Raw genomic sequence first — 26,606 nt, 5'->3', positions numbered from 1 at the left:
TCTTCCTCTCACTATCCTCTCTCACATTCTGGATCCCTGCCCCCTGCAAATTTAGTTTAAACCCCCCCAAGAAGCACTAGCAAACTTTCCCTGCAAGAATGTTAGTACCGCTCCAGTTCAGGTGTAAACCGTCCCGTCGGAACAGATCCCACCTTCCCTGGAACAAAGCCCAATTATCTACAAACCTGAAGCCCTCCCTCCTGCACCATCCTCTCAGCCATGTATTAATCTTTATAATCTTTCTGTTCCTTGCCTCACTCGCACGTGGCACAGGTAGCAATCCTGAGATTGTTACCCTGGAGGTCCTGCTCTTCAGCTTCGCACCTAACTCCCTGAACTCACTATGCAGGACCCCCTCACTCATCCTACCCACGTCATTGGTCCCTACATGGACCACAACATCTGGATTCTTGCCCTCCCTCTCGAGAATAACCTGCACCCGATCTGAGATGTCTCGGACCCCGGCACCAGGGAAGCAACATACCATCCGAGACTCCCGATCTTCCACACAAAATCTCCTATTCGCCCCCCTGACTATAGAATCCCCTATCAATTCCATCATGGCTGATTTTTTTCATCCCTTTCAGTTCCATTCTCCTACCTTCTCGGCATAACCTTTGGGCTGTCTACTGATCAAGAATCTATCAACCTTTTTAAATATACTCATTAACCTGGCCTCAACAACTGTCTACTGCAATGAATTTCATGGATTCACTACCCTCTGATGAAAGAAATTCATCCTCATCACTCTATTCTGAGCCCATGCCCTCTGGTCCCAGACTCACCCTCTATAGGAAACATCCTCTCCACATCCACTCTACCTAGGCCTTTTAATATTCGATAGGTTTCAATAAGATCCCCCCTCTTTCTTCTAAACTCCAGTGAGCACAGACCCAGGACCATCAAGCGCCCCATTCTCATTAACCTCCTCTGGACCCTCTGCCAGCACATCTGTTCTTAGATAAGAGCAGAGGTGGCACTAGGGTGGTGCTTGCTGTTGCTATAGCACCAGCAGAAATTACAACAGCACCACCAAGAAATGAACTGAAATGTGACATACAAATTGCAGCTGCTTTCTCTGTATAGTTCTGAATACAGCTTGTTTCTCCAGTTGATCTGGTGAAACAGCGCCCCTGATTACTATAGCACCCACACAGCAATAAAGTTATAAACTCTGTGTTGGTCTAAGGTCAGATCCTCTCTACACTTCTGCTTATTCGTTCGTTGTCGATGTCTCGCCGTCGCTCAGATCAGTTAAGATCACTTCAGGTGGTGATGTCACTCACGCGGGAGATTGATAGTATACATCCAGGCGCGGATCCATGGTCTCGTGAGACTAACGGATGCCACACACACACACATTGTGCTTTTACAAGATAGAGTGGGCCTGGCATGTGCATTGTTTCGGCTGGCGTGAAAAATGGATCGAATTTTAGTGAGAAAACGACCTCATCCAGAGGAATCAGTGGCGTCTCAGCCTGAGCCTGTCTTAATTGAAAGTGATGTGCAGAAAGAAGAAAGTGGGGATGAGGACGACAGCAGTTCATCGAAGGAGTGTGAGGGTGAAGTAGAGGAACAAGGCATTAGATATATTATAGTGCCATGCTCACAGACTTAACCTTGTTTTAGTGGATGTTGTGAGCAATGAACAACAAACGCGTGAGTTTTTTGAAACTGTGCAGCTGCTTTACAACTTCTTTTCAAACTCTGTTGCCCACGATCTTTTCATGAACAAACAGAGAGAACTGGAATCAACTGTGCAGCCCGTGGAGTTAAAGAAATTGTCAGATACAGGCTGGGCATGGCAGTATACAGCTTTGTGGGCTATAAGGAAATCACTCCCTGCCATTCTAGCTACACCGCAGGATATTATGGGTCAACCAACGGAGGCCAGAGCTGTAAATGGACTGATTGATGAGCAGTTTGCTTTACTTCTCACTCTGTTTGAGGATTTATTCCGAGTCACCAAGTTCATGTCAGACCAGCTACAATCTCCCAGTTTGGAGCTTTCATCTGCTGTGGACTTGGCTCGGTCTGTTCTCGATGCTCTCTCAGCAAAATGAGGAGAGGAATCATGGAGTGAAATTCAGGCAAGAGCGAGGGACCTGTGCATCAAGGCCGGTATACAGAGCAGACCACACGAAAGGAGACAGGCCCAGCCACCCAGCCGCCTACATGATTTTGTTGTTGAGGCCCAAACCGCATGCACACCTGTCACATCCTCTGATGACCTTCACAAGCACTGTTTCTATGAAACAGTGAAAAATGAAAAATGAAAAGACGGTTCTCAGTTGAGACTGGGGGTGTTCTGACTGGAGTCTCAGCACTGAGTCCCAAACACAAGCTCTTCCTAGACAAGAGTTGTCTTTGGCCAATGGCCCAATACTATGGAGTGACTGAAGTGAACCTGACTGCAGAGCTACATCAGGTTCAGCGTCTGCTGTAAACAAAACAAAAGCAAGGACAGACAGTGAATGACACAGTGGAATTTGCAGCTCTGAGACCCTACCGCGATGCATTTATAGATTTATACAAACTAATCTGCATATCACTGACTCTGCCTGTGACATCTGCCTCATGCAAACGGACTTTCTCTTGCCGCAGATGCCTCAAAACTACCTAAGGAATAGCAGCAGCGATGCTCGGAACAGCATCTTGGCCCTGTTGGCCACAAACAGCCGGAGGACCAAGGCACTTGACATCCAGAAAATCACTGACGCTTTTGCCACCAATCACAACAACAGATGGATTGCGTTTCTCTGAAAACAACAATGGTGAGTGCAGTTGATTTTTTTTTAAATTAGGGCCTAGACTAACGCTGATTATAATTATTATTTTGTGGTGGATAACCCATAGTCCTTATGTTTCCTGCAAATCCTAAAATATTACATTTACTGCTATTAAGCCTACTGGTTTTGCTTAGACTTCCAAGGGGTGATTCTGTTGAGTTTTGTTTTATTTTCAGTAGCCAAATTAATTGAGATATTGCATGGTCGGAGTACGATTTGTCCAACTCCTGGTAAAGCCTTGCATCTGTTGTTTGCCTTATTTGACTTCAATAACAGTGTATCTTTTGGCATTGTCTGTCTATGTAATGCGAATAGCGGTGGACATTGTGGGTTAGTGTTGTGTTTTTCAGTTGAAAAGCACGCATTTGACGCTGATTGCGGGATCGGTGCGTGATTCATGTTGTGCGCTGTGGGTCAGATGCTCTGTCGGTTTGTTTGTTTATGCTCTGTGTAGCCCGGGTTGTCTCCGATGCTGTTGACACTGTCACAGTTCACTTCCATATTAGATCTATCAATTGCTGTTGCTTGTGAATCAACAGAGGCATTTGTAGTAGGCACATAATGCTTGAAACTGACTTTTGAACTGGCCTTGCGAATACATATTACCATACAGTACATCCCTCAGCACCATCACTGAATAATTCAGCCTCACCGTAGCACCAGCAAGGAAAACCCTCTGGTGCTGCCAGTGGATAAGAGGCACAAAATTGCTCACAATACTCCAAGTGAGGCCTCACCAGTTCCTTATAAAGCCTCAACATCACATCCTTGCTCTTGTATTCTAGTCCTCTTGAAATGAATACTAACATTGAAACAACTCAACCTGCAAGTGAACCTTTAGGGAATCCTGGACAAGGACTCCCAAATCCCTTTGCACCTCAATTTTTGAAGTTTCTCTCCATTTAGAAAACAATCTATACCTTTATTCCTTCTACCAATGCAATTCCTATTCCATCTACCCATTCTCCTAATCTGCCTAAGTCCTTTTACAGACTCTCTACTGCCTCAACACTACCTGCCCCTCCACCTATCTTCGTGTCATCTGCATCCTTGGCCACAAAGCCATCAATTCCATCATCCAAATTATTGATGTATAATATGAGAAGAAGTAGTCCAAACATTGCACTCTGCGGAACACCACAGTCACCGGCAGCCAACCAAAAAAGGCCCCCTTTATTTCCACTCTTTACCTGCTGCCAATTAGCCAAACCTATCTATGCTAGTATCTTCCTTGAAATAACAAGGTCTTTTATCATGTTAAGCAGCATCATAGAAACCTACAGCACAAAAGCCTGCCCTTTGGCCCGCGTAGACCATCCTAGTCCCATCAACCTGCCCTCACACTGCTCCCGATCATGTGCACATCCAAGCTTCTCTTAAACGTTGATGTTGAAATCGAATCCACCACTTTCCACACTCTCACCACCCTCTGAGTGAAGAAGTTCCCCCTCATGTTCCCCTTAAACATTTCACCTTTCACCCTTAACCCATGACCTCTAGTTGTAGTCTCACCAAATCTCAGTGGAAAAATCCTCCTTGCATTTACTCTATCTATACCTCCCATAATTTTTTATACCTCTATCAAATCTCCCCTCAATCTTTTACGTTCCAGTGAATAAAGTTCTAACCTATTCAATTTTTCCTTATAACTCAGGTCCTTCAGTCCCGGCAACATCCTTTAACTGTTCTCTGCACTTTTTCAACCTTGTTTACATCTTTCCTGTAGGTAGGTGACCAAAACAGCACACAATACTCCAAATTAGGTCTCACCAATGTCTTATACAACCAACATGTGTGGCACCTTACCAAAAGCCTTCTGAAAATCCAAGTAAACAACACCCACTTTGCCTATCCTGCCTGTTATTCTCCTCAAAGAATTCCAACAGATTTGTCAGGCTGGATTTCCCCTTAAGGACACCATGCTGACTTTAGCCTATTTTATCCTGTGCCTCCAAGTTCCCAGAAACCTCATCCTTAACAATCGACTCCAACATCTACCCAACCCCTGAAGTCACGCTAACTGGTCTATAATTTCCTTTCTTCTGCTTCACTCCCTTCTTAAAGAATGGAGTGACATTTGCGATTTTCCAGGCCTCCAAAACCATTCCAGAGTCCGTTGATTCTTGAAAGATCATACACTAATGCTCCTCAATCTCTTCAGGTACCTTATTCAGAACTTTAAAACTGATATATTTGACTTTATCTTCTCCTGTTCAAACTGCAGGGTAAATTCTATCATATTATAATCATTGCCTCCTAAAGGTCCCTTTACTTTAAGCTCCCTAATCAAATCTGGTTTATTACACAACATCCAATTGATGATTGCCTTTCCCCTAGTGGACTCAACCACAAGCTGCTCTAAAAAGCCACCATGTGGGTATTCTGCAAATTCCCTCTCTTGGGATCCAGCACCAACCTGAGTTTACTAATCTACTTGTCCATCGAAATTCCCGGTGAGTTTTGTGGCATTGCCCTCCTTATCCCGTTTTAATTTGTATCCCATGCTCGCTACTATTTGAAGGCCTGTATATCACTCCCTTTCACGCTCGCAGTTTCTTAACTCTACCCACAAGGATTCTATACCTTCCAATCCTATGTCACCTCATTCTAAGGATTTGATTTCAATTTTACCAACAGAGCCACCCCCACCCCCCCCCCCCCCCACCACTTACCTGCCTGTCCTTTCGATACAAAGTGTATCCTTGGATGTTAAGCTCCTGGCTATGATCTTCTTTCAGCCACAGCTTAGTGACGCCCACAACATACATATTTGCCAATCTCTAACTGTACTACAAGATCACCCACTTTACTCCATATTCTGCATGCAAATTTAACACCTTCAGTCCAGTATTCATCACCCTCTTCAATTTTGCCCCCATCTTACAGTACAACTCATCGTACTGACTGCAGTTTTGCCCAATCATCTTCCTGTCCTTCCTTACAGTCCCACTAAACACTACATCTACTTGTATACCAACTGCCCCATCCTCAGCTCTGTTATTGCAGTTTCCATCTCCCGGCCAAATTAGTTAAAACCCTCAACAGGTCCAGCAAACCTGCCAGCAAGGATATTGGTCTCCTTGGGTTTAGGTGTAACCTGTTGTTTTGTACAGGTCATATCTTCCCCAGAAGAGATTCCAATAATGCAGAAATCGGAAACCCTGATTCAAGAGAAGTTTGAATAAGTACATGGTTGGGAGAGGTATAGAGGTCAATGGGACTTGTTAGAATAATATTTTGTCAAGGACTAGACAAGCTGAAGCATCTCTCTCTGTGCTGTAGTGCTCTACTACTCTATTAGAACCGTGCAGTCTGGAGGGTGAACTTGCAAGTTAACAGATTCATAGAAATAGGTCTGTTGGTCCACGTAGTCCACGCTAAACAATTTAAACTGCCTAATCCCATCAACCCGCACCTGGACCATCGTCATCCATACCACTACTATCCATGTATCCATCCAAACTTCTCTTAAATGTTGAAAACGTGCTTGCATGCACCACTTGCGCTGACAGCTCATTGCACATCTGGAACCCTGGAACAGCTGGTCAGCGTGTGTGTGCGGCCTCCGTTGGTCGTGGTTGACCATGGATACTGCGCATCTGGTAGTCACTGGGAGTGGCCTCTCCAGGGCACGAGCCAGGGCAGAGTTGATATGGAGATCCGTCTGGGACTCCCCTCTCCATGTTGACGACAGGTCCAAAGGAACGACGAAAGTCGATACAGTTTGGTGCCAGCAGCACCGCAGGAGTTGCTGTGCCGGTGTTGGGTACAGCAGTCAGCCGCCTTCGGGACTCCGACTCCGGATTTTTCCTCGGGGTTCACTCCCAAAGCCTTTCCCGTGAGCGGGTATAGCTGCAAGGCAGCGGAGGTTTGAAATCGGAGTTTGACCTCTCCTAGGTGAGCTACCGTCCGCGGTTAATGAGCTCCCTCTGCCCGGAAGCCGGTCAGTGGCACCACAATAATTTGGTACTTGGGTACGTCCAAGCTGCGTTCCTTCCTAAACTGTTGTGTTCAGTCTCACTATCTCACCTCTGGAATATCTGTTGTTGTGACAGTCAGAATCAGGTGCACTATCACTGGCATATGTTGTGAAATTTGCTGTTTGATATATATAAAATTAAATAAGTAGTGCAAAAAGAGAGGAAAAAACAGTGAGGTAGTGTACATGCACATTCAGAAATCTGACAGTGGAGGGGAAGCTCAATGTCAAGTGTGTGTCTTCAGGCTCCTGTACCTTCTCCTTGATGGTAACAATGAGAAGAGGGCATGTCCTGGTTGATGGATGTTGCCTTTTTGAGATATGGCCTTTTGGTGCTGTTCTGGATGCTGTGGAGGCGAGTGCCCAGGATAGAGCTGACTGAGTTTACAAGTTCCTACAGCTTTTCCTGATCCTGTGCAGTGGCCCCTCCACACTAGACGGTAATGCTCCTCTCTCTTGCTACACTACAAATAAGGTCAAATTGGTAAATGAACAAGTGTTTTAAGATCTACTTACAATGGTAGCAAAGAAGGCAAATTTAATGTGAACATTACATTTGCCCTCTCAAGGGCTCAAATACTTGCACTAACGGCACTTTGTGCATTGCTGTGATATTCTGGTGCTGCTGCAACTTGTTTTCTGCTACTTATCTGTTTAATACCGTTTTTCTATTACCGTCTTGTTTTTATCTACCGCTTTGCCTGAGAGGAAGCCAAACAGAGTTTCATTGTATCTATGTATAATGACACTAAAGATCATTCAATTGAATTCATTCATTTCGAGAGGGCTAGAATATAGAATCAAGGATATAATTCTGAGGCTTTATATTGCATTGGTCAGATTACACTTGGACTATTACTACCAGCATTAGGCCCCATATCTAGGAAAGGATGTGCTGGCATTGGACGGAGTCCAGAGGAGGGTCACAAGCATGATCCCAGGAATTAAAGAGTTAATAGAGTTAATGTATGATGTTTGATGACTCTGGAATTTAGGAGAGTAGTGGGGGGGGGGGGTGGTGTGGATCTCATTAAAACCTATTGAATCTTTAAAGATCTAGATAACATGGATGTGGAGAGGATGTTTCTGATACTGGGAGAGTCTGAGAATGCAAGGTCGTCCCTTTAGTTCAGAGGTGAGGAGGAATTTAACCAGAGGATAATGAATCTGTGGAATTCATTGTCACAGACAACCATGGAGAGCAAGTCTTCAGGTATATAGAGATTGATAGGTTTAGTATGGACATCAAAGGTTATGGGCAGAAGGCTGGAGAATGGGATTGAGAAGGAAAATAAATCAGCCATGATTGAAATGGCAAAGCAGACTTGATGGGCCAAGTGGCCCAATTCTGCTCCTGTTTTATGATCTTATAACGATGTTAGTTACTTTGTCCAGAATGCTGATGAGCTGCTCAAGTTGTGTGTCAGGTCACCTACCTGAACAAGTGGAAAGTTCCTTCAGACTCCTGGCACAGGCCCTTGAGACACTTGAAAGATGTTTGCATTGGGTGCTGATATTTACCACAGGATACCCAATCTCTGACCTGCTCCTACTGCTGTGTGGTTAAGATGGTGTAGTAAGGATTCCAGCTAACCTCATCCCTCAGGATGGCGATAGGCAGACATGGCAATAGTCACAGGAACACAAGAAATAGGAGCCATGGGCATTTGGTCCTTAAAAGCTACTCTACCGTTTATCAGAATCATGGTACCTCCATTCCAGATTTCTCTGAATCCCTGAACATCCAGAGTCAATCAATAAACGCAAGCGACTCTGCAGATGCTGAATATCTTGTTGTCGGAACTCAGCAAATCAGGCAGCAGCTATGGTGGCGAATAAACAGCTGACATTTCAGTCCTGATGCACTGTCACAGGAAAGCAGCATCTCTCACTGTCCAGTCCATGCTCTCGTCTCGCTGCTGCTGTCAGGTAGGAAGTACAGGAGCCTCAAGTCCCACACCACTGAGTTATTAATCCTCAACCATCAGGCACTTAAACCAGTGGGGATAATTTCAATTGCACTCACCCCAACACTGAACAGTTTCCACAAACTATGGACTCACTTCTAATGATTGTTCATCTCATGTTCTCAATATTTATTGTTTATTTATTATAAATTATTTTCTCTCTGCGTATTTGCAGTTTGTTGACTTTTGTACTCGTTGTTTGCATTTGTTGTATGTTTTCATTGATTCCATTCTGCTTCTGTGTATTTACTGTGAATCCCCACAAGAAAATGAGTTCCAGGGTTGTATGGTATAGTGACATAAATGTACTTTGATAATAAATTAACTTTGAACATTGATTATGTTACATATATTGCAAGATTACTGTGTTAGATATATTGACGTTGGGTCCAGCACTGTTGCCACCTGTCACAGATTTGTTTCCTATCTGCTAACCACCCCTCACCCAACCCCATGTACCCTCACTTTGTTTAATGAACTTATCAGTGGCATTTTTCAATCAAAGGTCCCTGAAAGTTTAAACATACTGTATCTACTATTGTATTCTGATCTACTCTGCTAGTTACAACCTCAAAACACCAACTGAGTTCAAACTATATCCCCTTTTAAAACTCAGTATTGATCTGTCCAATCCTGTCTGTTACCACTTATGCAAAAAGCAGAATTAGGCCATTCAACCCATCAAATCTGCTCTGATCAACCATGCTATTTTTTTTGCTTAATGATTCAATGGTTCAATTTAATATCAGAGATTGTATACAATATATAACTTGAAACTCTTATTCTTCACAGACATCCACAGAACAGAAAAAAACCCCCAAAGAATGAAAGACAGAAAATGTTAGCACCTCAAATTTACCAGCACTTTTCCTGTGAATGACATTAAGCTAACTCCAGCACGAGTCCACTGGAGGCCCAGAGGCCACCTGTCCTAGAGTTGGAGGACCGATGTGTGTGTGGGTGGGTGGTTCGTTGGAAGATAGGATCTAGTTCTGGTGTTGGTGTTGTTCTGTTGAACATTGTGGGTTGGCTATGTTGGTGATGGAATGTGAGGCAACACTTGAGGCCTGCCCCTAGGAAATCCCTAAATTGTGTTGTTAATGCAAATAATACATCTCACTGTACTGTATATGATAAATAAATCTGAATCTGCACTGACTTTTTCCTCACTACTCCCTTGCACAGCAGGGTTGCATTTATCATCTTCCAGTGTGGAGTAACTATGCTGTGGAATTTACCCCATAAGACATCGGAGCAGAATTAGGCCATTTGGCCCATTGAGTCTGCTCTGCCATTTCATCACGGCTGATCCATTTCCCTCTCAACCCTAATCTCCTGCCTTCGCCCTGCAACCCTGTGAAATAGCCAATGCTTTTATTCTTTCCACCGGTGCATGACCATACACTTGCTGACACTGTACTCCATCTGCCATCTCTGCCCATTCTCCTAATCTGTCCTTTGTAGCCTCCCTGCTTCCTCAACACTACCTGCCCCTCCACCTTTCTTTGTATTGTCCGCAAAGCCAAAATGTTCTGTCATGCAAGTTATTGATATTCAAAATAAAGAGAAGAGGTCCCATTATCAACCCCTGCAGAACACATGGGGTTCTCACCCTTTGCTTCCTGCCAATCAACCAATGCTCTATTGATGCTAGTATCTTTCCTATAATACCATGGGCTCTTGTTCAGTAGCTTCATCTGTGGCACCTTGTCAAAGGCCTTCTGAAAATCCAAATACACATCTACCTATTCTCTGTTGTTTATCCTACTTGCTATTTTCTCAAATAATTCCAACAGATTGGTTAGGCAAGATTTTCCTTTAAGAAAACGATGCTGACTACAATCTATTTTGCCATGAGCCTCCAAATACCCCGAAACCTGATCCTTTACAATTGACCCCAATATCTTCCCAACCACAGAAGTCAGGCTAGCTAGGCTATAATTTCCTTTCTTCTGCGCCCCCCCCCCCCCCCCGAAGAATGGAGTGACATTTGCAATTTTCCAGTCCTCCAGACCATGCTAAAATCTATTGCTTTTTGAAAGAACATTGCTAATACATAGAAACATACAAAATCTACAGCACAATACAGGCCCTTTGGCCCACAAAGTTGTACTGAACATGTCCTTACCTTAGAAATTACTAGGCTTACCCATAGCCCTCTATTTTTCTAAGCTCCATGTACCTATCCGAAAGTCTCTTAAAAGACCCTATCGTATCTGCCTCCACCACTGATGCCACACACTCACCACTGAGTAAAAAAATTACCCTTGACATCTCTTCTGTAGCGACTCCCCAGTACCTTAAACATGTGTCCTCTTGTGGCAACCATTTCAGACCTGGGAAAAAGCCTCCGACTATCCACACGGTCAATGCCTCTCATCATCTTATACATCTCTTATCCTCCATCGCTCCAAGGAGAAAAGGCCGAGTTCAAGGCATGCTCCCCAATCCCAGCAACATCCTTGTAAATCTCCTCTGCACCCTTTCTATGGTTTCCACATCCTTCCTGTAGTGAGGCGACCAGAACTGAGCACAGTACTCCAAGTGGGGTCTGATCAGGGCCCTATATAGCTGTAACATTACCTCTTGGCTCCTAAATTCAATTCCACAATTGATGAAGGCCAACACACTGTATGCTTTCTTAACCAGAGAGTCAACCTGCGCAGCTGCTTTGAGCGTCCTATGGACTCGGTCCCCAAGATCCCTCTGATCCTCCACACTGCCAAGAGTCTTACCATTAATACTATATTCTGCCATCATATTTGACCGACCAGAATGAACCACTTCACACTTATCTGGGTTGAATTCCATCTGCCACTTCTCAGCCCAGTTTTGCAATGTCCCACTGTAACCTCCGACATCCCTCCACACCTCCTCCAACCTTTGTGTCATCAGCAAACTTAATAACCCATCCCTCCACTTCCTCATCCACGTCATTTATAAAAATCATGAAGAGTAAGGGTCCCAGAACAGATCCCTGAGGCACTCCACTGGTGACCGACCTCCATGCAGAATATGACCCGTCCACAACTACTCTTTGCCTTCTGTGGACAAGCCAGTTCTGAATCCAAAAAGCAATGTCCCCTTGGATCCCATGCCCCCTTACTTTATAAATAAGCCTTGCATGGGGTACCTTATCGAATACCTTGCTGAAATCCACATACACTACATCTACTGCTCTTCCTTCATCAATGTGTTTAGTCACTTTCTCAAAAAATTCAGTCAAGCTCGTAAGGCACGACCTGCCTTTGACAAAGCCATGCTGACTACTCTTAATCATATTTTGCCTCTCCAAATGTTCATAAATCCTGCCTCTCAGGATCTTCTCCATCAACTTACCAACTACTGAAGTAAGGCTCACTGATCTATAATTTCTTGGGCTATACCTACTTCCTTTCTTGAATAAGGGAACAACATCTGCAACCCTCCAATCCTCCGGAACCTCTCCTGTCTTCATTGATGATCCAAAGATCATCGCCAGAGGCTCAGCAATTTCCTCCCTCGCTTCCCACAGTAGCCTGGGGTTCATCCCAACCGGTCCCGGTGACTTATCCAACTTGATGCTTTCCAAAAGCTCCAGCACATCCTCTTCCTTAATATCTACATGCTCAAGCTTTTCAGTCTTCTGCAAGTCATTCCTACAATCGCCAAGATCCTTTTCTGTAGTGTATACGGAAGCAAAGTACTTATCCAAACTATTATTCTGCCTAGTCCCATTGACCTGCGCTTAGACCATACCCCTCCCATCCATGTACTTATCCACACTTGTCTTAAATGTTGCAATCAAACTCGCATTCACCACTTCTGCTAGCAGCAGAACAAGGCAGAATAAGTTTGGGACAGATTAGATGGGCCAAAGGGCCTGCTCCTGAGCTTTATGACACTCTGGTGAAACTCCTCTAAACTCTCTCCGAAGCACTGTTGTGACCAGAAATGCACTCCGTACTCCAAGTGTGGTCCTATCTGTGCTTTGTAAAGTTAAAATGTAACGCCCCCTCCTCTATTCTGTCCTATAGTTTGTGATTTACACTGAAGCTTGGAGAAAGGTTTACAGTTTCAATTGTGAAAATAATTTAAATCTGGTTACACACACTCTAGAAAAATCCATTTATTAAACTAATCAAATCCATCATTTTGTCTTTCTTGCTTGCCCGTGTGGCCGATGCACTGAAGCTGCACCACGACTAGAAAGTTCCTTCGTAGTAACTAGCTTTCTCCTGACCTTCCGAAGTGGATGGGAGGAGCTGTGTGGGAGTTCTGCCACCTTTGGGTCCATGTTTCTGGAGGTGGGCAGGCAGAGTGTATGACTGATCCCTCCCCCCATCAAGTGGGCTCCAGGAACGAAATCATCAACTCGCTGGATGGGAATGGGATAGGAATACAGTTTGGGAAAGTTTCTGTGTAATAATGAGGGGAGCACAATGGCTCCTGGATCAGAATTAGGTTTATTAACACTGATGTATGAGGTAAAATACGTGGGAACGTCACTCCAAAGACTAGGGCAAAACAATAAGAAGATGCAGCACAGAAATTTCCTCCATTTTCATGAGGGGAGTCCAGGGGAATAAATGGGTGGTTACAGCTCATCTTGTCCGAAAAGCTAACGAGCCTTCCAGGCAGCACAATCTCTCTTAAAATTACATCAACGAGCAGTTATCAAAATGTGGAGGGGTGATCTGACTGGCTGTGAGCCTCAACAACATGTGATAGTTAAAAGTACGAATAAACACAAGAGATTCTGCAGATGCTGGAAATCTAGAGTAACACACACCAAGTACTGGAGGAACCCAGCAGGTCAGGCAGCATCTATGGAGAGGAATAGACAGCTGATGCTTCAGGATGAGGCCAGTCATCAGTACTGGAAAGGAAGGGGAAAGAAAGCAGAATAATAAGGTGGTAGGAGGACGGGAAGAAGTACAAGCTGGGAGGTGAGAGGTGGATGGGATAAATGGCTGAAGAAGAAATCTAAAAGGAGAAGAGAGTGGACCATGGGAGAAAGGGGAGGAGGGGAACCAGAGTGAGCTGATGGGCAGGCGGGAGAGGAGAAGGGGAGTACAAATCATAAACACAAGAAGGTCTGCAGATGCTGGAAAACCAAAGCAATACACACAAAATACTGGAAAAACTCAGCAGGCCAGGGAGTGTCAATGGAAATGAACCAACAGTCTCTATTTTAGGCCAAGACCCTTCTTCAGGACTAGAAAGGAGAAGACACCAGAGAAAAAGGATAGGGGAAGGAAAGGATAGCTAGAAAGTGATAGGTGAATCCAGGTGCGTAGGAAATATAAAGGGCTGGAGAGGAAGGAATCAGATGGAAGAGGACAGTGGACCATAGGAGAAAGAGAAAGGGTACCAGGGGGATGTAATAGGCAGGTGAGAAGAAGTGAAAGGTCGGTGTGGGTAACAGATGAGGGTGGGGGGGAAAAATCGATATTCATCCTATTCAAATTGGAGGGTACCCAGATAGAATATCCTCCACCCTGAGAGTGGCCTTATCTTGGCAGAAAAGGAGGCCACAGATTGACATCAGAAAGGATTGGGAACTGAAGTGTTTGGCCGCTGGGAAGTCCCTCTTGTGGCAGATGGTGCACGGTACTCAACAAAATGGTCCCCCATTTATGACGGGTCTCACCAGTGTAGAGGAGGCTGCACTGGGAGCACCAGACACAATGGACCCCAGCAGATTCACAGGTAAAGTGTTGCCTCACCTGGAAGGACTGCCTGGGGCCCTGAATGGAGGTGAGGGAGGAGGGGAATGGATACTTAGGCTGCTTGCAGGGATAAATGCTGGAAGGGACAACGGACAAGGGAATCACAGCGGGAAGCAGAGTGGGGGAGGTAAAGATATGTTAGTGGCAGGATCTCTTTAGAAATAACAGGTTGTGATGTATAATGTGTTGGATGTGGAGGGTGATAGGTAAGGACAAGAGGAAATATCACTGTTAAGGAAGATGCAGTGGGCGTGGGTGTATGGGAAATGGAGGAGATGCAGGTTAAGGCCACATCAACAGTGGAGGGAGGATATCTCTGATGTCCTGGGCACAGGCAAATACAAATACTAGTCAAACCCTTTTAGAAAACCCAGAGGTCAAGAAGCTTGCTACCCACGCTGAAAGTTTGGCATGGAATGTGTTAGGTGTTGTAGAGAGGGACCTGGAAGGTTCAGGTAGTTTCGGAAGCTACAGTTCACTGTGCCTGTCCTTGCTGAGGATCTGGGAGTAGCTCCTGTGTCTCCTGGGTTTGTAAAGGAGCAGCTTGGAATACTCCACTAGCAGCTGCTTCCAATAACAGGAAACGTCCTTCATCTTGAGATGATCCTGGATGAACCTGCGGCCCCTGGTGAAGACAAACACATGCTGGAATTACAGGAAAGCACAGTTACTTGGTGGTTAGTACAACCCTTTACAGTGCCAATACCTGGGTTCAATTCCTGCCGCTGCCTGCAAGGAGTTTCTATGTTCTCCCTGTGGGGACATGGATTTCCTCCCATTCCAAAGACTTGCAGGGGGTTTGTAAGCTGTGAACATGCTATGTCAGCGCTGGAAGCATGGCAAAACTTGCACCCCACCCAGCACATCCTCGGACTGTGTTGGTCATTGATACGATCGACACATTTCTCTGTATTTTTCAATGTACAAGTGACAAGTAAAGCTAATCTTTAGGCATGAGAGCTCAGACGAACTCTAATTCCTGTCACAGTATGTTGACTAGGGGGAATGCCATACTAGATCTAGTAATAGGTAACGAACCGGGTCAGGTCACAGATCTCTCAGAGGGTGAGCATCTGGGGGACAGTGAGCACCGCTCCCTGGCCTTTAACATTATCATGGAAAAGGATAGAATCAGAGAGGACAGGAAAATTTTTAATTGGGGAAGGGCAAATTATGAGGCTATAAGGCTAGAACTTGTGCATGTGAATTGGGATGATGTTTTTGCAGGGAAATGTACTATGGACATGTGGTCGTTGTTTACGGATCTCTTGCAGGATGTTAGGGATAAATTTGTCCCGGTGAGGAAGATAAAGAATGGTAGGGTGAAGGAACCATGGGTGACAAGTGAGGTGGAAAATCTAGTCAGGTGGAAGAAAGCAGCATACATGAGGTTTAGGAAGCAAGGATCAGTGGGTCTATTGAGGAATATAGGGTAGCAAGAAAGGAGCTTAAGAAGGGGCTGAGAAGAGCAAAAAGGGGGCATGAGAAGGCCTTGGCGAGAAGGGTAAAGGAAAACCCCAAGTCATTCTTAAATTATGTGAAGAACAAAAGGATGAAGGTAGGACCGATTAGAGATAAAAGTGGGAAGATGTGCCTGGAGGCTGTGGAAGTGAGCGAGGTCCTCAATGAATACTTCTCTTCAGTATTCGCCAATGAGAGGGAATTTGAGGACAATATGAGTGAGGTTGATGTTCTGGAGCATGTTGTAATTAAGGGAGAGGAAGTGTTGGAGTTGTTAAAATACATTAGGACGGATAAGTCTCCGGGGCCTGATGGAAAGTTCCCCAGGCTGCTCCACGAAGCAAGGGAAGAGATTGCTGAACCTCTTGCTAGGATTTTTATGTCCTCGTTATCCACGGGAATGATACCGGAGGATTGGAGGGAGGCGAATGTTGTCCCTTTGTTCAAAAAAGGTAGTAGGGATAGTCTGGGTAATTATAGACCAGTGAGCCTTAAGTCTGTGGTGGGAAAACTGTTGGAAAAGATTCTTAGATAGGATCTATGGGCATTTAGAGAATCATGGTCTGATCAGGGACAGTCAGCATGGCTTTGTGAAGGGCAGATCGTGCCTAACAAGCCTGATAGAGTTATTTGAGGAGGTGACCAGGCATATAGATGAGGGTAGTGCAGTGGATGTGATCTACATGGATTTTAGTAAGGCATTTGACAAGGTTCCACACGGTAGGCTTATTCAGAAAGTCAGAAGGCATGGGATCCAGGGAAGTTTGGCCAGGTGGATTCAGAATTGGCTTGCCTGCAGAAGGCAGAGGGCCGTGGTGATTGGAGGGTTGTGACTAGTGGTATCCCACAAGGATCTGTTCTGGGACCCCTATTTTTCGTGATTTTTATTAACGACCTGGATGTGGGGGTAGAAGGCTGGGTTGGCAAGTTTGCAGACAACACAAAGGTTGGTGGTGTTGTAGATAGAGCAGAGGATTGTCAAAGATTGCAGAGAGACATTGATAGGATGCAGAAGTGGGCTGAGAAGTGGCAGATGGAGTTCAACCCAGAGAAGTGTGAGGTGGTACACTTTGGAAGGACAAACTCCAAGGCAGAGTACAAAGTAAATGGCAGGATACTTGGTAGTGTGGAGGAGCAGAGGGATCTGGGGGTATATGTCCAAAAATCCCTGGAAGTTGCCTCACAGGTAGATGGGGTAGTTATGAAAGCTTATGGGGTGTTAGCTTTCATAGATCAAGGGATAGTTTAAGAGTTACGATGTAATGATGCAGCTCTATAAAACTCTGGTTAGGCCACACTTGGAGTACTGTGTCCAGTTCTGGTCGCCTCACTATAGGAAGGATGTGGAAGCATTGGAAAGGGTACAGAGGAGATTTACCAGGATGCTGCCTGGTTTAGAGAGTATGGATTATGATCAGAGATTAAGGGAGCTAGGGCTTTACTCATTGGAGAGGAGGATTAGAGGAGACATGATAGAGGTGTACAAGATATTAAGAAGAATAGATAGAGTGGATAGCCAGCGCCTCTTCCCCAGGTCACCACTGCTCAGTACAAGAGGACATGGCTTTAAGATAAAGGGAGGGAAGTTCAAGGGGGATATTAGAGGAAGGTTTTTTACTCAGAGTGGTTGGTGCGTGGAATGCACTGCCTGAGTCAGTGGTGGAGGCAGATACACTAGTGAAGTTTAAGAGACTACTAGACAGGTATGTGGAGGAATTTAAGGTGTGGGGTTATATGGGAGGCAGGGTTTGAGGGTCAGCACAACATTGTGGGCCGAAGGGCTTGTAATGTGCTGTAGTATTCTGTTCTATGTTGTTCTAATAATTAGGCATTGATAACAGGGAAGATAATTCAAATTAACTCAACCTTGCATCCCTGCACCCAGTACAGAGATATGATAGTGGATGATGAAGTTGCTGTTATTTTGGGGACAGTGACAATAAACTTACAACAGAAAAAGGAAAGTCTTTCCACATTGTGTTCGGCTCATAGCTGGCTCCAGAGCAAACTTCAGAGAATAAAGCTAAAATGGATGAAATTAACTGTCAACCGTGAGCAGCAAGATTAACAACATTGAGAGTCACTGTAAAAAGTAAAATTTCTATGAAGTTGAAGCAAAGAAATGAACAGGATGGAGAATGACAGGAGATAAGATAGAAGTATATAGAATTTTGAGCAGCGTATTGCCCTTGCTGAGGTGTTGTAACATTAACTAGACAGTCAGCCAAACTCCATTCAAAACCAACATGAGAGCCAGGGTATAGCATCCTAGCACCTTGGGTTTATTGCAGACTCAATGTCACGACATAATGAAGAGGAGCTAGGATGCTATACCCTGACTCTCATGTCATTTTTGAATGCAGTTTGGCTGACTGTCCAGTTGATTTTACAATGCCTCAGTAAGGGTAGGACAGCGCAGAAGGAAAGCTTCTGCTGGGGGAGAAAACAGGACGGCTTTCGATGGAACCTTCTTTCCCTCCAAACATAAACCTTTGGTCTACTGCCAGCCAATGTGCTTTTATACTTACTGCACAGGAACTGACCTAATATAGATCTGAAACTGCTTGTTAAAATAAAACACTTAACATAAATCAATTGCCTGAAAGGTAGAACAAACAGTACAGAGAGGGTAAATGCAAGCAGGCTTTTTCCACTGAGGTCAGGTGAGACAAACATTAGAGGTCATGGGTTAAGGGTGAAAGGTGAAATATTTAAGGACAACCTGAGTGGAAAACGTCTTCATTCAGAGGGTGGGGAGAGAGTGGAACATGCTGTCAACAGAGGTGGTGGATACAGGTTTGATTTCAATACTTACGAGAAGTTTGGATAAGTACATGATGGGAGGGATACAGAGGGTGATGGTCCAGGTGCAAGTCAAAAGGACGAGGGAGAATAATAGTTAGGCATGGACTAGATGGGCTGAAGGACCTGTTTCTATGCTGTAGCACTTTACGACTTTAAACAAAGTGCTGGAGGAACTCAGTGGGGTGAAGCAGCATCTCTGGAAACTCAAATCATCATCTATTCCTCTGCCTCCACAGATGCTGCCTGACCTGCACCTTGTTCCAGATTCCAGCATCTTGTGTCTTCCCATGTTGAAAACTGCTGACAGAGAAAACAACCTGAGAGAGCACAGTACACCACATGTTGGATTTCATCAAGGATACTGCTGTTACTGAAAGGACCAGGCATACTCACCTTTCTGCGATGTCTTGGGCAATCTGATCATTTTCCTTAACAAACTGCAAGAGGTCCCTAAAAATAAACACAAACAAATGAGGGGTATAGAGAGGGTAAATCCAAGCAGCTTTTCCCCCTCAGCTTGGTTGAAACTGCAACTAGAGGTCGTCGATTTAGGATGAAAGGGGGGAATGGTGTGGAACGAGCTGCCAGGGCAAGTGGTGGATGTGGGGTCGATTGCAACATTTAAGAGGTTTGGATAAGTTCATGGGTGGATGTGTTAAGGTCCAGGTGTGGGTCAAGATTAGACAAAAGAGGCTGGCACGAACTCAATGAGCTGAAGGGTCTGTTTCTGAGTTGTAGTGCTCCCATTCTAATAAACAAGCTGCCTTCTCACGCTCTGCAGTTCAGGGTTCCTACAGTCAATGACCAGTCTCTGCGCACAAGTCACACTTCACTCGCATCCACACACACTTGGCTCTGTGAGGATGGATGGATACCGTACACACTCAGTCCACTCTCTGTGCACACTCTTTCAGCATGACCACCCTGTGCAAACTCTGACCATCTTGTGTACACAATCAGACCACACTGTTTACCCTCCTGCAGGATAGTAATTTCTGGATTGCTAAACATGCCAGTGAGGGTAGAAACAGGATGATATGGCAGATAAATGCGTGACTGAGAAGCTGGCACAGGGCTTCAGGTTCTTGGATCATTACGATCTCTTCTGGAGGAGGTATGACCTGTACAAAAGGGACGGGTTGTACTTGAACCTGACAGGGGCAACTATTCTTGCGGACAGGTTTGTTAGAGCTATCAGGGAGCGTTTAGTTTGGCAGGAGGTGTGGGAACCGGAGTGAAGGGACTCATGATAGAACGGAAGGTAAAAAAGCAAAGATAGGGCAGGCAGATGATAGGATAAAATTGCAGCCAGTAGGGTGAGTATCAGTTCATTAGGGATGCAGAATCAAAAAGGGTAGCAAATACAGCACTCAAAGTGTTATATCTCAATGCACGGAGTATAAGAAATAAGGTGGATGTACTATTATAGATTGGCAGGGCCATCACTGAATCATGGCTGAAGGATGGTTGTAGTTGGGAGCTGAATATCCAAGGTTACACGTTGTATCGGAGGAATAGGAAGGTAGGCAGAGGGGGTGGTGTGGCTCTGCTGGTAAAGAATGGCATCAGATCTGTAGAAAGATGTTGAATCTGTATGGGTTAAGAAACTGAAAGGGTAAAAGGACCCTGTTGATAGTTATATACAGGCCTCCCAACAGTGGCTGGGATGCGGCCCACAGATTACAACAGGGAACAGAAAAGGTGTGTCAAAAGGGCAACGTTATGAAAATCATGGGAGATTTTAACATGAAGGTTGATGGGAAAATCAGGTTCGTAATGGATCTCAAGAGAGTGAGTTTGTTGAACACCTACGAGATGGCTTTTTGGAGCAGTTTGTTGTTGAGCCTACTATGGGATCAGCTATACTGGATTGGGTGTAATATAATGAACCGGAGGTGATTAGGGAGCTTAAGATAAAAGAAAGGAGACAGTGCTCACAGTATGATTGTGTTCAACTTGAAATTTGATAAGGAGAAAGTAAGGTCTGATGTAGCAGTATTTCAGTGGAGTAAAGGAAATTACAGTGGTATGAGAGAGGAGTTGGCCAAAGTAAATAGGAAGGAGATGCTGGCAGGGATGACAGCAGAGCGGCAATGGCTTAAATCTCTGGGAAAAATGAGAAATGTGCAGGATAAATGTATTCCAAAAACAAATAAATACTCAAATAGCAAAATAGTACAACAGTGGCTGACAAGGGGAGTCAAAGCTAATGTAAAAGCAAAAGAAAGGGCATACGAAGTAAAAATTAGAGGGAAGACAGGATTGGGAAGCTTTTAAAAACCTACAGAGAGCAACTAAAAGAATCATTAGGAGGGAAAAGATGAAATATGAAAGCAAGCTAGCAAACAATATCAAAGTGGATCGTAAAAGCTTTTTCAAGTATGTAAAAATTTAAGAGATGAGAGTGGTTAGAGGTCTGCTAGAATATGAGGCTAGAGAAATAATAACAGGGGACGAGATGGCAGATGAACTAAATGAGTATTTTGCATCTGTGTGGAAGACACTAGCAGTGTGCCAGATGTTGAAGGGTGTGAGGAAAGAGAAGTGGGTGCAGTTACTATTACAGGGGAGAAGGTGCTCAAAAAGCTGAAAGGACTAAGGGTACATAAGACACTCAGATCAGTTCTGGTTCTGAAACAGGTAGCTGTAGAGATTGTGGAGGCATTAGAAATAATCTTTCAAAAATCATTGGACTCTGGCATGATGCTGGAGGACTGGAAAATTGCAAATGTACTCCACTCTTTAAGAAAGGAGGAAGCAGTAGAAAGGAAATTATAAACCTGTTAGCCTAACCTCAGTGGTTGGAAGATGTTAGAATCAATTGTTAAGAATAAGGTTATCGAGTACTTGGTGACACCGGATGATATAGGACAAAGTCAGCATGGTTTCCTTAAGGAAAAATCTTGCCCGACAAACCTCAGAATCAGAGATCAGAATCCGGTTTATCACTGGCATGTGTTGTGAAATTTGTTAACTTAGCAGCAGCAGTTCAATGCAATACATAATATAGAAGAGAAAAAGTAAAAAAGTAAATTCAATATGCATATTGAACAGATTAAAAAGTGTACCAAAATAGATATATATTAAAAAAGTGAGGTATTGTCCATGGGCTCAATGTCCATTTAGGAATTGGATGGCAGAGGGGAAGAAGCTGTTCCTGCATCACTGAGTGTGTGCCTTCAGGCTTCTGTACCTCCTACCTGATGGTAACAGTGAGAAAAGGGCATGCCCTGGGTGCTGGGGGTCCTCAACAATGGACGCTGCCTTTCTGAGACACCACTCCTTGAAGATGTCCTGGGTACTTTGTAGGCTAGTACCCAAGATGGAACCAATTAAATTTACGACCCTTTGAAACTTTTTTCGGTCCTGTGCAGTAGCCACCCCCCCCCCCCACCCCCCATACAGTGATGCAGTCTGTCAGAATGCTCTCCACATCTATAAAAGTTTTTGAGTGTTTTTGTTGATATAACAAATCTCTTCAAACTCCTAATAAAGTATAGTCGCTGTCTTGCCTTCTTTATAGCTGCATCAGTATGTTGGGACCAGGTTAGGTCCTCATAGACATCTTGACACCCAAGAACTTGAAACTGCTCACTCTCTCCACTTCTGATCCCTCTATGAGAATTGGTATGTGTTCCTTCCTCTTACTGATGTTGAGTGCAAGGTTGCTGCTGCAACACCACTCCACTAGTTGGTATACCTCGCTCCTGTACGCCCTCTCATCTCCATCTGAGATTCTACCAACAATAAAGCAGTGGGCTAAGCACACACCCGAGGTGCACTGGTGTTGATCGTCAGCAAGGAGGAGATATTATCACCAATCTGCACAGATAGTGGTCTTCCTGTTAGGAAGTCGAGGATCCAATTGCAGAGGGAGGTACAGAGGCCCAGATTCTTTTACTTATCAATCAGGATTGTGGGAATGATGTGTTAAATGCTGAGCTATAGTCGATGACCAGCATCCTGACATAGGCGTTTGTATTGTCCGGGTTTTCTAAGACCACGCGAAGAGCCATTGACCTATTGTGGCGATAGACAAATTGCAGTGGGTCCAGGTCTAGGAGGATATTTGCCATGGAGAGGGAGCCTAGGACAAGAGAGCAGAACCTCAGGTTAGAGGGGCATCCATTTAAAACAGAGATGCAGAGACACTTCTTTAGCCAGAGGGCGGTGAATTTGTGACCACAGACAGCTGTGGAGGCCAGGTTGTTGGGTTTATTTAAGGCAGAGCTGGATAGGTACTTGATTGGACACAGCATCAAAGGTTACGGAGAGAAGACCAGGGAGTGGGGCTGAGGAGGGGAAAAAAGGATCAGCCATGATTGAATGGCAGAGCAGACTTGATGGGCCAAATGGCCTATTTCTGCTCCTGTATCTTACAGTCTTATGGTCTTCACACACTATCTGTTCCAAGGAAAGGTTTTTTCAGCTGTCTTCTCTGGTTTTGTATATTCTATTGTGGGAGTGCCTGCATCCCACTAATGCTACAGAGTTAAACAAGAAGGAATCATCCTTGGGGACAGATTTCTCCCCCATGCAGAATTCCCAGGGAAAGGTGGACCCAAATGGTGGTTCAGTAAGACTCAAGCTCCCTGCTGCTGCCCTTGCCCTCAGCTTACCGTACGTCAGAGAGGTCTTGACTGACAGGAATGTAATGCACCCATGGTTTCAGCTGAGGGTAAAAGAATTCCAGCCACTCGTTCCCAACATGGAAAACCAACGATCCACACAGAAAGAGGTGCTTGAATCGGAAACTGGCTGCAACTCCCCGGAAGTTAAACAAATATCTGGGTAAAGAAAAGTGTAGGCATTTCAGTCCTTTGTTGTACTAATGGCTTCCAGTATCAAGATTAAGTCAATGGAATAAAGGAATGCAACACTAAGAAGATTATTGATAGGCTAGGGGATTGGGAAACTGTTAGAAACCAGGAAAGGATTAGCGTGTTATGGAGTGGGAGAAGATAGGGTAAGACAGTAAAACAGCAGATAGTAAGAGTAATCAGAGCAGAATTAAGCCAGTTGGCCCGTCAAGTCTGTTCCATCATTCCACCATAGCTGATTTATTTTCCCTCTCAACCCCATTTTCCTGCTGTAGAATATAGAACAGTACAGCACAGTACAGGTCCTTCAGCCCACAATGCTGTACTAACCTTTTAACCTACTCTATGGTCAATCTAACCCTTTCCTCCTCCATAGCCCTCTATTTTTTTTCCATTTATGCACCTATCTAAAAGTCTCTTAAATGCCTCTAATGTACCTGTCTCTACCACTTCTGGCAGGGCATTTCACACTCCCCCCACTCTCTGTGGTAAAAAAAACACTAACTCTGACACCTCTCTGTGCTTTCCTCCAATCAGCTTAAAAATTTTGCCCCCTTGTACTAGCCATTTCCACCCTGGGAGAAAAATCTCAGGCTGTCCGCTTTCTATTACTGATTGTTAGTCTAAATCTCTGGATTACTAGCTCAATAATTTAACTACATACTTGTATTTGCAGTGTTCCACCAATGGAATTTCTTTAGCAGGTGGTCTTCCCAGTGTGTCCTGTAAATAGATCAAATTATTATTATTATTATTATTATCAAACAGCTGCAATTTGCATCTACAGTGGATTCTGGTTAATTAGGACACATTGAAAAAAGTACATTTGGCCCAATTAAACAGCTGTCCCAATTAACTGAAGTTACGTGGAAACAGTTAAAATGCTATAAAAAGACAAACTACCATTTAACTAAACATTATGTATTTAACTGAAACATAGAACAAATTAGAACACTACCAATAGAACTACTGTACTATAAAACTGTTTATAGTTCCTAATAGTTATTGACAGAGGAATTCATCCAGTGTATGCTGCCTTGTTCTTTTGATTGACTGTAAAAGAACAAATTCAGTGCAGGAATCTAGGGTAAATTTTTCGCTTAGTGTCAAATCTTTTCGTGACATCTTGGCAAGGGTCTGAAGTTTATCAACAGCTTTTTGAATTGGTCTGTCGACAACATAAGCTTATGCATCTGACGTTATTTAAAGCCTGTTTGCTCCATAGGGCCACACAAGTACACGTGACTGACGCTAGTTAGAAACTGCTCGGCAACAATCTCCTATCCCAATTAAGCAGCAAACACCTTTTCCTTTGTAATATGCACAGTGTCCATGATCTTGCTGCTACTTTGCCTCCCTTCTATAGACTCTGAGTAGAATAAATACAGATGCAAAAAAATCAATTACAAACAAGAGGAAATCATCTGCAGATGCTGGAAATCCCAGCAACACACAGAAAATGCTGGAGGAACTCAGCATGCCAGGCAGCATCTATGGAAAAGAGCACAGCTGACACCTCAGGCCGAGACTCAAAGGCGTTGACTGTGCTCTTTTTCATGCATGCTGCCTGGACTGCTGAGTTCCTCCAGCATTTTGTGAGTCTTGCAAAAAAAAAATCAATATGAGATCTCCTCCATCTCTTTCGAATCCATGAATAGATTACCACTCTCATCTTCTAGAGGACCAAATTTGTTCCTTGCTATCTTTTAACTCTTAATATATTTGTAGAAACCCTTAGGATTCTCCTTCACCTTGTCCACTAGAGCAACCGCGTGCTTTCTTTTAGCCCTCCTGATATCCTTAAATGTTCTCTTGCATTGCTTATACTCAAGTATCTAATTTGTTTCTACCTGCTATATCTGCTCTGCAACTCCATTTTTTAAAAATCAGGGCCTCAATCTCTCTCAAGGTCCCATAACCTGTTACCCATGACTTTTATTCTGACAAGAACATACAAAATCTGTGCTTACAAAAATTTCACTTACCAAGTACACCTTTGTCAGAAAACTGACCCCAATCTATACTTGCCAGATCCTTTCTGATATCATCAAAATTGGCCTTTCTCCAACTCAGAATCTCAGCCCAAGGCATAGACCTATGCTTTTTCATAATTACCTTGAAACTAATGGCATTATGATCATGGTATTCTGCTACACAAACTTCTGTCACCTGCCCTCTCATTCCTTAATAGGAAAGCTTCTAGCAAACTTTCTCCTAGTTGGGACTTCAATGTACTGTTAGGGAAACCTTACTGAACACATTTGGCAAACTTATCAGCCCTTTTACAGTATGGGAATCCCAGTCAATATGTGGAAAGTTAAAACTAGGCAGCATCTGTGGTGGAAAAGGGCTGAAGGATTCCCAAGTGGTGACCTGACAGCTCGAGGGCAACTGCCCATGGTGGAAACAGTGAAATTCGGAGTAGATTAAAACCACAGGAGCGGTATGACCTAAAGGTTGTAGGCAGGAAGGTCTTTTCAGAAGCAAAGTGAGGCTAGCATAGGGAGGAATTTGAAAGTCAGCAAAGATTTTAATACTGAGACAGTGCTGACATGGGAACTGAGTCATAGGAGCAGAATTAGGCAATGTAGCCACCAAGTCCGCTCCACAATTCAATCATGGCTGACTTACTATCTCTCTCAACCCCATTCTCCTGCCTTCTCCCCGCAACCATTGATGCTCTTGCTGGGTGGGCCAGTTCCACTCTGTATCTCTAAACTAAAAAGTAATAAATTATCAAGAACCTATCAACCTCCACTTTAAATATGCTCAATGACAACAACAGGATGGTACGAGTTACCTATTCAGAGATACAGCACAGTAACAGGCCCTCTGGCTCAACAAGACTGCGCAGCACAATTACACTGTAATTAACCTCCTGACCAGTACATCTTTGGAATGTGGAAAGAAACTGACTGGAGCACCTGGAGGAAACCCACACAGTCAAAGAAAGCACCAACTCCTTACAGACAGCGGCGGGAATCGAACTCAGGTTGCTGACTCTGAGATAGCGTTATGCTAATTAATACACCATGCCTGACTTGAGATTTTGAAATAAATCCTGCTTTCATTGG

At 44.2% G+C, this 26,606-nt stretch overlaps 1 protein-coding gene across 1 annotated transcript in view; it reads right to left on the bottom strand.

The window, feature by feature from the left end:
- Positions 1-12,828: 12,828 nt before the first annotated feature.
- Positions 12,829-26,606, bottom strand: part of poglut1 (protein O-glucosyltransferase 1) — a 32,413-nt gene continuing 18,635 nt past the window's right edge. The window contains exons 8-11 of the mRNA XM_073062210.1: positions 24,197-24,255; positions 23,332-23,499; positions 19,106-19,162; positions 12,829-15,071 (exon numbers count right to left, since the gene is read on the bottom strand). Of these exons, the coding sequence (XP_072918311.1) occupies positions 14,915-15,071; positions 19,106-19,162; positions 23,332-23,499; positions 24,197-24,255 (441 nt within the window). The 3' untranslated portion in view covers positions 12,829-14,914. The remainder of the gene's footprint in view (positions 15,072-19,105; positions 19,163-23,331; positions 23,500-24,196; positions 24,256-26,606) is intronic.

Source organism: Hemitrygon akajei, chromosome 11 (genome assembly GCF_048418815.1).
Source record: "Hemitrygon akajei chromosome 11, sHemAka1.3, whole genome shotgun sequence".
NCBI classification, from domain to species: domain Eukaryota; kingdom Metazoa; phylum Chordata; class Chondrichthyes; order Myliobatiformes; family Dasyatidae; genus Hemitrygon; species Hemitrygon akajei.
This window is presented reverse-complemented; position numbering and strand designations above follow the sequence as displayed.